The sequence below is a fragment of the Dermacentor andersoni genome, chromosome 3 (assembly GCF_023375885.2).
Source record: "Dermacentor andersoni chromosome 3, qqDerAnde1_hic_scaffold, whole genome shotgun sequence".
Classification (NCBI taxonomy): Eukaryota; Metazoa; Arthropoda; class Arachnida; order Ixodida; family Ixodidae; genus Dermacentor; species Dermacentor andersoni.
Window position 1 is genome coordinate 186602635 of NC_092816.1, and position 12254 is coordinate 186614888.

A 12254-nucleotide genomic window follows, 5' to 3' on the forward strand; every position below is an offset into this window, starting at 1 on the left:
ACGCCCTTATTGCATTTCCCAGTTTCTTCCCGTTTTCAAGTATCTCGGCCACTTTCCTTACAATCTTGCTGCAATAAATTCTTGTTTGCAATTTGCGTGTTCTCGGCGGTCCAGCTAGCTGACTGACATTTGAGGAACATGGCACATCTATTTACGATACTCCTTTTGAGGTGAATTATTAGAAGCAGAATGTCACAAGGGATAAAGTTCTACTTCCTCATTCAACAGTTGGAATGATTGTAGGCGATGAAATTAGTAAATTCCCGGGTGCTAGCCGGAATCTGTTGGGCTAAGTAACAGCTTGAAACATAATGAATATGAATTTAAATCATACTAACGTTAAGTGAAGCAAGAGCATTGTGTGCTAGTAGTCGCAACGTATAAGAAGCGGCGCAAGCGCTTGCACGAAATCACTTCATGCATGCAACGCGACTGGTCACAAAAAAAAAAAAAAAAATAAAGAAACGAAAATGAAAGTATGGCCTCGGAGATTCGGCGGCGTGCGGCGACCATCTTGGAGGCTGCTGGGTTTCGTCGATTCCGCTACGTGCCCTGAGATCCAAAGCCGCCGCAGGGGCCGACGGAGGTGTCCACTCTTGACGTTTAGTATATTACTCTATGGCTCGGGTGCGAGATGGCTTGAGACTCCAATTTTGTCCTTTACTATATTACTCTGTGTGTGGATGTGGATGCTATCTCTAGAACCCGGTTTTAACGGAAACAAATGCCCCACCCCCCCTCCTCTCCAACAAAAGCTAATCACGTGACATGATGTCCCTGTGTTCTTGCCCGTCTGAATACAAGTGCTCTCAATCTTGCTTCGAAAGCACAAATCCAAAAACAGATATCTAAGAGAAGAAAAAAGTGATCGGCGTCCGCACCCCTTTTCAAGAGGATCGAAATGCGCCATGATCCTAAATTAGAATGGATAGAATAGCGCCAAACGCGAGTGAAAATTATGTCACCGGCTCAATTACAGACGTGCATGCAGGATTCGCTGCTTGGAAACACGATTGAAGGCGCTGCAATACGGACGCGCACGCGCTCAGAGACCTCATTTCCTTCTTAATGTTTCACGGCCTTTCTTTGAAATCCGAAACGAAGACAATGTAGAAGAACGCCCAGGTTAAAACATGTCAGCATCGGCAGTTGCATGTACGCGTGTCAATGAAGGCACGCGCCTACAGATCCCACCACGTGATTATGCGGCAACTACGATTGTCGCAGTCGGCACATCATCGTGCGTGCGAAGCGAAGTACTCTTCTAGCCGCCTGCGGCTGGCCAGCACGGCAAACGCGCGTGCGCGGGACCATTGCCGGCGCCGGGGTGATGGCTAGTTGCCTGTAGTTGTGAGAGGCGCTTGCCCGGTCCGTGTCTCCAGTTCGTCTTGCTTCAAAGTTTACTGGTTAATTGACATTGCACTGTGGCAAGGCCGCTTGTGTCTAGTGCTTGCGGCTGGCTGAGTACTGCATCCGGAACCCAAACGGACGCCAGGGAAGTCTACATCTTACCGGGCGTTTTATTGCCATAGCAACTATATGGACATCCAGGCGCATTTCTGTCGTCGCCCTGAGGTTCAGTATAAAGTCAAAACGCGATAAAATTTGAGAGTTACAGCTGATAAGGCTTACGGGCCAGCGGGCGCAGCGGGCGAGCGAAGACGGCACTGCGCATTTCCGATACGCTGGGGCGGCAGTGCGTTTACGGAGCGGGTCGCCCGCTCGCTGCTGTTCTCTTCCCAGCGGAGCGCGCGTATCAGACGGGCGTTTTTGCGAAACAAACATGGCGACCACCCGCACGAACAGCGGTATGTCGTCGGCGTAGTCTTCAAACGCGGCGCTGACTAGCCTGCAGGCGAAAAAGCATTGAAGGTGGTTCACCACTGAATAAGATGTATGTATCATGCGACAGGTTTCAGCAACGAGGCCGTTTGGCGACGATTTGAAGTAGACGACCGCGATCGAGAACCTGAAGCAGCAAAACATAAATACCCAAGAAAGTCGATGGGAAAACGGCGCCGTAGTAGCTCAGTTGGTAGAGCTTCGCATGCGTAATGCAATGACGTTGGATCGTCCTCCACCTGCGGCCATTTCCATTATTTTTATCATATTTGATTTCAATGAGTAAGTACAAGTAATTTCCCCTATGTTATCCTTGGTGTCATTGTTTGTTGGCATTTTAGGATATGATTAATAAAGATCGGAGCCCTTGGTTAACTCGCTTTTTTCTCGTTTATTGCTTAACGGGAATCTCGGATCCCGCACCACTTATGCACTCAGGTGACAAGTGCGTGTTTAAACTATTGTAACTATTAAATCTTCTAATTTTGCAAATCATGTGTTGTAGTGCAGATACAAGGCACCACACTTTTCGCCTGACGGGGATGGGGTACTCGTCATAGAATGCTTGCGCGTGAAAAACACAAAAGGCATGCAAACTAGTTTTGGGTATGCAAAGCAGTTCGGGGACATTATTTCTAGAACTCCTTATTAGTGAGGAAAACCCGTAGGGCCCCTAACCAAAGGTATTCGCTTGAACGTGACATCACTACTTCTGTACGTCACAGTAGAGGTGCTCTCAATCGTGTTTAGAAAGTACCAATAAGAATAATTCCTAACCGAAAAAAATAGCCTATCGTTCGCGACGTTCGGCGCGCGTCAGCGCCTATTGTACGAGGATGTGTATTCGTCTTGATCCAAACCGATAAGAGATAGGACGGCGCCTAACGCGCATGAAAATTGCGGCACGGGCACGCGGAATTCGCTGTCTGGAAAAACGATTGAAGACGCTGCAATCTGGGCGCGCAACCAGGGGGCGGACACTCCGTATGGCTCCCATTGGCCGTTTTCGAGCAGACGCTCTTTCGACGCTAGCGCCAAGGTCCCCTTCAGTTACGGCCCTAGCCAATGGGCGACGCAGAAGCAAAATGGCGGCGCACATGATTTTTTACGTTGTCATGGCAACAGCAACAGCAGTCGCGCGGCACCTCCTCTCCCAAACGTTTTTCTTTCCTTTTTGTTTTGATTATGCCGACGCGCTCCACTCCCTATCCGCCTTTCCCCCATGCCACGCGCGCCGCTCACTTTTTTTTTGTTTTTACCCGTAAGCGGCGCGCTTTTTTTTTTCATAGCGCGTTTGTTACGGCGCGCCACGCGCCAGCTCGCAAGCAATGCGCGCGCTACGCAGCGCATTGGCATTGCTTGCGAGCTGGCGCGTGGTGCGCCGTGGGCTATGCGTTGGCATGCACGCAGTCTTGCCAGCATGTACCAGCATGTGCCGGGGCATAAAAAGAAATTACACTTTCAACACAACAGATGTTTAGTTTCGCTTTATTGACTTCGTTTCCGAAAACAGATTTTTCTTACAATGTGGTGTGATAGACGCTCAAAAAATGAGCAAAAGTGAAAGGTGCATGACATATACAAGAGTACTAAAGACAAAAGTTCACAGATGGCGAAATAACAAAGGAAAGCGCTAGAAAACGCGAAGGCCGTTTCTTGTACACACATAAAAAAAAGATTTTTATATAACGTCCTCAAGACCGAAATGTAGACGAGCTCCTGATATATGCACTAAGATATTGCACAAAATTGGACGACATGTATGACATAGTCATGACAACTGTAGAAAGGGAAAACTCACTGGTAATGGCAAAAACAAAACAATGACACGCAAAATACCTTAAAATAGAATAAAATGCTAGCATTGTTTGATTGAGAGCCCGCCCCCCCAAACCAAAAGAAAGCTTACTTATAAATCTGCACGAAAGTATACGAAATGCCTGACATGTTTATTACGGCTAAAGAAATTGAAAAAACATGGCAGAAAAAGAATAACATTGTACTAAAAACTGAAACACACATTATCACATTATTTTGCACTTGGCCACAGCTTGAGTAACGGTGGCAAGGGGAACAGAAGGCTTTTGCAGCAGCACATAGAAAACATTTGCAGAAGAAAAGGCTTATTCCTCAATCAAAGACCAGGTAAAATAAGCTAACAACACAACTTTTCTTTTGACCCGAATGTAATGCTTAGCAACAAAATTACGTCACTTAAGGCACTAAGTCGTACCTACTAGGCTCTCCTTTGTATAATAAACACGAACTGCAAAAATCTGCATGTAGGACACTTGCAATGCTCATGCTTTCCAGAAGAAATAAAAAGCGTATCATGCCTACACATGAAGGTTGTTCGCGCGGTTTTCCCATCGGGGGTTACTGAGATAGTACACAAACACTAACAGTAATTTTTCAGCTCTTAGTAGGTTTGTAGAACGTGACACACAGAAAAAGCAGAGAGGGCGGTAAGGAAAGCTGGGTAAGTTACCGAAGTTGCAGAATGAGACTTGGCACAGAAAAACACAAGTCACAGACCAGGTAACAATGAGGAGGAACATCAATTTGTCAGCTTTCTCTAGCGGGAAGAGGCAAGTGTAGCACAATCAAGGCGCAACGACGTCCGGAGCCTCATGGAGCACACAAATGGACAGGGCTGTGTTGGTGTACTATCGCGCTCAGTATGAGCTACACCACGCGAGAGCTTGGCCGAGCGCTCTGCAAGGTTGTACAGTGGCGCCGATTGTGCCGTGTTTTCGAGCTATCTGGAGAGGGTGTAGCTGTTCCAGCAAGCGCGCTGGAACCCCTCGTCCCCGTTTATCTGAAGGACACCTTATCTGTTTCTTGTTCACTTTGATTTCGCTGAAGCAGAAACTGCAAGATCATACAGCACTTTTGCCACCGACCAGACGTGGCGTGCGAAGGTTATCAAAGACAGCGCTTTCTTCGTCCAAGAAGGGCTGTGCGTTTAGACATGATTTTAGCACTGATAATGCGCATCAGCGTCCAGCGTAAAGGCGGAAGCAGCCACGACGTGGGCCATGCATTGTTTTCGACAGGGTGTTAGCATAGCCCCGGTACTAATGCGGCAACGCGTTGCCATGGCTGCCACCGCCGTTCTTCGTACTATAGCAACATTTCACATTTGGCCGGAGCAGCCTAATTTGCTCATTTGCCGCAACTCCTGGGGCCATGCGTCGTCTTCATAAACTTCCCACCGTGCGTGATGGCTCCAGAGCACACCACGCCTTCTTAAGATGCATTAAATGGTTCCGAAATTTTAGAGTGCACTATCACTAAGGCCCCAAACCCCGATTTCGCCGATCATTACCGGTATTACCAGAATACACTAATTTCCAGTCAGCTCATCCAGAGGATACTTTTCGTGGATACATAAACGCAAGGTCATGTGCAGGTTCTTTTTGTCTAGGGTACTTAATTGCCATTCCGAACAGTCGTATGTTTCGGTTTGGTTTATGGGGTTTAACGTCCCAAAGCGACTCAGGCTGAGAGATGCCGTAGTCGAGAGCTCCGGAAATTTCGACCACCTGGGGTTCTTTAACGTGCACTGACATGAAAGAGTCGTATGATCAAAGATATATTCAGCCCGAATAAACAAAAAATTTGGTTCGCACTAAGACAGCTTGCGTGCTGTAAATGCTAAAACCTGAGATCAATTAAGAAGTCGATCATCGTTGGACACCCGGGACATTTTGCGAAATGACGAACGTATTCCTTCTTATTAATCTGACACACCAGATAACACCCACTGTGCGGACCGACGCGGGCCCGATTACGAAGTTTGGGCGTCGACCGATAGCTACAGTTATCATTTTCGAAACGGATATCAAAACCAGTCTAAACGAGGGTGAAGGGGAAAGCAAGCAAGTGGAGGTGATGCGAGCTTGCTGGAACAGCTACAGCCTCTCCAGATAGCTCGAAAGCACGCCACTATCGGGACCACTGTACAACCATACCGAGCGCACGGCCATGCGCTCGCGCGGTGTAGCTCATACTGAGCGCGATAGTACATACATGCGCCTTCTGATGTCTTTGGGTCTGAGCGCTCACCTGTTGTCTTTAGGCACCCGGAACAACCCTGCAGGGCTTGTTTTCGATGTATTTGTGCACCACTGCACGATGCACGAGCGGTACGAGTCGTGAAACTGGTGAAACATCGCGGAGCACAAGCACACAGCTACCGAGGACCACGAAACTGACGAAACTAGCCACGCCGGTCAACGCACAGCAGCGCACGCTTCGCGATATCAGCAGATAACGAAATATGAAACGTCATGCAGCGGGCTGAGCTGGCTCCGGGCCGGCGGGGCCGCACGGCGTGCGCGCGGAGACAGTCGAAGGTGAGGGAGTTGCGAGGGTAGTAACGAGGAAGAGCGATTGGAGAGGAGTTGGGGAGGGGAAGGGCTCGGCCACCTGGATCGGCGTGCGTGCGCGCGACGATCTACGAGGCCATGCAAGGGAAACGGATTTTTGCGTTCGCCCATTACAGAGATGGCGCCAATTTCCTGTGCCACTTAAAGCCCCTTGATAATTTGAAAGTAGCGACACTCTCCTCCTCACGGCGCTTTCCTCCTTGATTCTCCTCGCCCGCTGGCTGCGCACGGCACGCTATTCCTCCTGGGCTCCCGCGGACGGACCGCAGGATTCTATGGAGGTCTGTTATTTTGGGCCAGTTGCGCGCCCCAGTGGGGTTGAAAATTTTGAGAAATGCTAATAACAGCATCGATAATGCTGGAGGCAACGTTTATGAGGAGGTTGGTTTTTTCTTAAAGCCGTATGAGCTGGGTATACTGGTTTAAAGGGAGTTTTGAGGCGAGTTCTATACTCCAGACAATTTTTCTGCCACACGATCAGACGCTTTACTTCGAGCGTCTGATCTAGTATTCATTGTGACACATCCCTTTGTGTGTGGCTTATTAAACGAAAGCCTTAGACCTCTGTTTCGAGGTCCCGTTGTGAGCTACATAAAATATCGCGTGACCGAAGGAAGGCGGGAAGCGAACCAAAGCATATGCAGCCGCGTATAAGAGATGACTAATCATTAGCAAAGTAATGATTGATTAGTGATTGGATTAAGATGAATTCGGGTGTATTAAGTAGGATTAAGGTGGATTAAAGTCGATAAAGGTGCATTAGGGTGATGAAGGTGGATTAAGGTCATAAGGGAGGTTGGATAAAGGTGGATGAAGGTGCGTTGAGGTGCATTAAGGACGATTATAGTGGATTAGGGTGGATTAAAGTGCACGAAGAAGAATAAGGGTGGATTAAGGTGCATTAAAGAGGATTATGGTGGGCTAGGGTGAATTAAAGTGAATGAAGGAGGATTAGGGGGGATTAATAAGGATTAGGGTGGACTAAGGTAGATGAATGTGGATTCGGGTGGATTAAGGTGAATTAAGAACGATTATGGTGGATTAGGGTGGATTAAAGTGAATGAGGAAGCATTACGGTAGATTAAGGAGGATTAAAGTGCCTTAAGGAGGGTTAGAGTAGATTAAGGTCGATGAAGGTGGATTAGGGTGCATTAAGGAGGGCTTTTGTGGATTATGGTAGATTAAACTGAATGAAGGAGGATTAAGGTCGGTGAATGTGGAATAATGTTCATTAGGAGGATTATGGTAGACTAATCGGTCTTAATACTCAATGAACCCCAATTCCCCTTAGTCTCCCCTAATCCACCTTAATGCTCATTCATCCACCTTAATCCAGCTTAATTCTCCCACTCCACCTTAATACAATCTAATCAACCCACATCGCCCCCAGTGCACCTTATCCTACCCTATACGGTCTTAATCCTCCTTTATCAACCCGAATCTATAATAATCTGCCTTAATCCACCTTTCCCCACCTTAGTCCTTATTCATGCACCTTAATCCAACTTAATCCTGCCTAATAGTCCCAATCTACCTTAATACACCCTAATCCACCTTAATCCAACCTAATCGGCCTTAATTCTCCTTTACCAACCCTAATTCACATTAATCGACCATAATCTCTTTTTATCCACCCTAATCCCGCCTAATCGTTGTTCATGCACCCTAATCGGTCTTAATACTTTGTCCACCTTAATCCTCCTAATCCTTGTTCATGCACCCTAATCGGTCTTAATACCCTTTCATCAACCCTTCACCTTAATCCACCATATTCCGCCTTAATTTCCCTCCACCCACCTTAATCTTTATTCATGCATATTATCCTCCTTAATGCACTATAATCCACCTTAATCTTCCTTAATACACTCTAATCAACCTTAATCATCCCTAATCCACCTTAGGTCAATCACTAATGATTCATTAATTAACTTGGGTAATCATTCTCTTATACAGGGGTGGACATGCTTTGGGTCACCTCCGGCCTCCTTGGGTCACGTGATACTTCCAGTTTACAACGCGACCTTGAAACAGAGATCTAAAGGCTTTTGCCTTAAAACTTGAAAAAAAAACTCAATGTTGACTGGCTTACGCTTATCACCCGCAATACCACGGGTATACTTGCCACTGATTTTTTCAGGGCGCAAAGCAGAATCTATAATGCTGCACTTCCGATTGAATAACAACAGTTAGCGACGTGCGAGGTGATGGAGCCGCCCCAGAATATTAAGCATACTGAGGACAACCGCAACAAAAACGCTGGTTAGCAGGCCGGAAGAATGAAAAAAAATGCAGCATTACGGGATGCTTTGCTACGAGCTATAAGAAAGATGCCTCAGCTCGCAAACAACGCTGTTCTTTGTCGGAACAAAGTTCTCTCGGCCAATGTCATGCAGCCACTGCTTCCTGCGCAAGCCGTCACGCTTTCCTTGTGGTATCACAAAAAGGGCACAACCATCTTCAGGCTTCTTGCTGCTGTTATATGCGCAACAGGCCGGCATAGCGCTAGCACATAGAGCAGGAAACACAGCGTACAACGTTCGCTGCGCCGAGCTAAAGGGCCGAGCCAGCCGTGCTGAGGAGGAAAATGGCGCGAACGAAAAAGAAAAACACAAGCAAAACTCAAGATCCGCGCGTTTCCAAGGGCAACGGCAGGGAGACCAATCGTCGTGCACAAAAACGGGGGCAAAACGGGGGAACGCGCAAGGGGCGAGGAGGAGGCGAGGAGGTCGCGCGGCGGCGGCAGAGTTCAAAGGGTGTCGCTACTTTCAAATCATCAAGGGATTTTAGTACCACTGAAACCGGGGAGTGTCCCCCCCCCCCCCCCCCCCTGGCGCAACCACGTCATTTCTTTTCCGTATATTACGGCCTTTCTTGAGAATCCGAAACAAGGAACGACGCGAAAGAACGTTATAGGTAAAACTCTACTTCATGCGCCGTCGGCTGTCACCACGTGATTGCGAAGCACAGCGTTACGATTGTGACCAATCCCGCGTTCAAACAGTCAGCGCATCATCGCGCATTCGATGCGATAGTGCTTTTATAGATGAAGTACGCTTATCTAGATCAATTAGTCAACTGGGACGCTGATCATGGGAAGGAAACTTAGAGCATTAAAATTCGGTCCAAGAGCATACGGCAGGCATTATGAAATCCTTATTGGAAGCTTACCACTGTCGTTGAAAAGAATTCAACTGTAGTAATTTAAATTTTAAAGCGTGAAAAATTCTCCGAGCGGCCTTAGGTACGGCAGGGGACATAAAGATGGGCTGCTGATGATGATACCTATTATAGCAAGGCTGGCAGCAGCATGCTGAATGCCCGGGACGAGCCAACACAGCAAGCGCGTGTGCGCGAGGCGTGTGCCGCGCCGAGGCTGCAGTTTCCTGCGTGCGCGAACAATTGCCCGGAGAAGTTCATGTTATTTCGAAGCTTATTGATGATATCTTGGTTTGTTAGAGGTGATCGTTTAGGTTTGGTGATTTCGGCTGTGAGAGTACAGCTCCGCGAACACAAACGGAAGCCAGGGCAGTTTATACTTTACCAGGAGTGTTTGAGAGCGCTGTACAACTTTCTTAAGTAGAATTTGTGCCTTGCACGACATGTTTGTAATCTTCCATATGCTTGTAAAAAAGCAAATAATCAGTACTTGAACAAATCGCCTGAGTAACTCAAGTCTACAAAAAGTGTGATGTTCGTACTGCATGCTTATTATGTATACCGCTCTTTTAATTTTTGTTCAAGTGGAACAACAATCATCGAATGGAAGTGCATGCGTCACTTATCACAATGTACGAAGCATGAGAAGCAAGTTCGTGCAATTAAGCTTAAATAACTTATAATGGCCCATACAAGGAGACAGAAATCAAACGCGAAGGAGAAGGCAGTCTATATAACGTTAGGACTTCAATAAAGCATATAAAGCGGTTATGCAGCGAATGTAGCATACATTCGAAAGTAGTACCCGAAGTTATTGAAGCATCGTTACGCTTTTGCATCCCTAGCATAATTTGGATTTGTCCCCGAGAATGTGCAGTATAAGACAAAACCATAGGTGAAAAATAGGAAAACGCACGTGCGCACTCTGTGGCGCTAGTTTATTTACCAGTTCGCTGCAAACCTGGAAGGGCGCACAGCGAACTGCTCCGGCATCTTATTCGCTTTTCCCTTCTTCTTGGGGGCCCCTCGCGCGTCCGGTGGCGATACTTTGGCCTGAACCTCGGTAGCCACCGATAGCGGGGCAGAACATGCAGGCTGTCCGGCGCTCAACGGACTCGGCTTGGAGGGCAGTGAGGCGGCGGCCAAGGAGTCCATACCTCTTGACAGGCAGGCATCGTCCGAAGGCATGTACATGGTGGCCATAGCAGCTATCGCCATTAGCGCCGTTTGGACGACGAGCCAGCTGTCTTCGCGTCTCTTGAGGACGACACGGAACGTTGCTAGTCCAATGGCATTGCCTATCAAGACGGAAGCTAGCCCTACGCAGGAACCGGTGCAGCGTGACTCGGTGGGAAATGCGGCGAGAGTGAGGTAGAATTCGAGAAGGTCGAGAAGTATGGATGCAAGGCGCGTAACGACCAAGAGCGAGGTGGACAAGGCTGTATCGTAGTCGGTGTACGCAAAGAACAGCAGTGCCGACGCGCTGCTGAACACGAGCGCGGAGTATGCTGCCACTTTCCGGACACGCCCGCTGTTCTTTAGACGGGGCCACACAGCGACAAGCAAGGGCGCGATTCCGGCATCTATCAAAGTGCGGAAGTACACGCTACGCTCAGTGGAGCGGATAGTGTTGTAGTGGACAGAAATCAAGCCCAGGACGGTCCAGATGCAAGCGGTGAGAACGTACGTCCTTCTGAGGTTCGGTCTCTTCACGTAGCTACTTTGGCTTGTGCCTGTGGTTCCGTCGGGTACGTGTTGTGCTCTGTGCATGTGTCTCTTGAAGAATTCAAGGCAGTGGCTTAAAGGGACCTCGTTGATGTTGGCTATGTTCAGTGCGATGCGCCTGGCTTCCTCTTCGCGGTGAGTAGTGATGAGCCAAGATGGTGATTCGACGAGGATGCGGAAACGGACGAGGAGAACCAAGGCAAACAACGCGAGCAGCATGTGCCAAACCGACCAGCTCGCCTTCAATACGTGCGCGAAAGATACAGACGTCCGCGCGATGACAAACGAAAGAGCCGAGCCGATGGTGGTGTAAAGCAGTCGGCGGGTCGTGGTAGTTATCTCGTACAGCAGCACTCTGATGACGAACAGGCCGGCCGAAGATGCCGCTGCGGCCGAACGCACAACGATAAATGTCTGCAGGTCGGTCGCGACGCCGGTCGCCGCGAGCGTGAGCAGCATAGCTGCGAGCGCCAGGACTCCCACCGTCTTGCGCCCAATGCGGTCGGCTATAGGGCCCAGGGCCAGAAGGGTGATGGTCATGGCGACGAGTTCCGCAGCCTGGGCGGCATCGGCCAGACGACGCCGCTGGCACACGACGCTCCACTCGCTGACGGCGGTGTTGCCGTGCTCATCCAGGTCGAACTCCCACTGAACGCAAGGCTCGACGCGGGCCCAAGCGCCGCCGTCCGGTGGTACGCGAACCGTGCAGCGGCTGTAACTTCCGTTGGGGTGGCGCGGAATTGCCAGCTCCTTCCACGCGGCCACGCTCATGTTGGAGAAAGCGTTCGTCCGGCGGCACCAATGGTCCATCTCGTGCCACGACATCCGGAACAGCAGGTTCTGGGCATAGCTGATGGCACCGGCGAAGGCGCTGATCATCAGTACTCGTTTCTGAAAGGCTCCCTCGCCGAACGGAATGTTCTCGTCGGCGATCTCAGCCTGTGCTGCAAGATACGAGTTTTCTTGCCGCACTGCCGTCGCTTCGTCGGGGACTGGGTTGATGATGATGATGATGATGGCCTCATGTTATGGCTCATACCCACGCTGGGGGACTGGGTTGTTGGGCAACATTATCCCTTTCTTCTTCTCCTTCTTCTTTGCTCTGTTTTTATGACTCATATCCACAACTGGAATTAGGCC

At 49.0% G+C, this 12254-nt stretch overlaps 1 protein-coding gene across 1 annotated transcript; it reads right to left on the reverse strand.

Moving 5' to 3' along the window:
* Positions 1-10331: 10331 nt before the first annotated feature.
* Positions 10332-11993, reverse strand: LOC126524118 (solute carrier family 22 member 13-like). The gene has a single exon (XM_050172476.1). The coding sequence runs from the start codon at positions 11991-11993 to the stop codon at positions 10332-10334; it is 1662 nt and encodes a 553-aa protein (XP_050028433.1).
* Between the last annotated feature and the right edge of the window lie 261 nt (positions 11994-12254).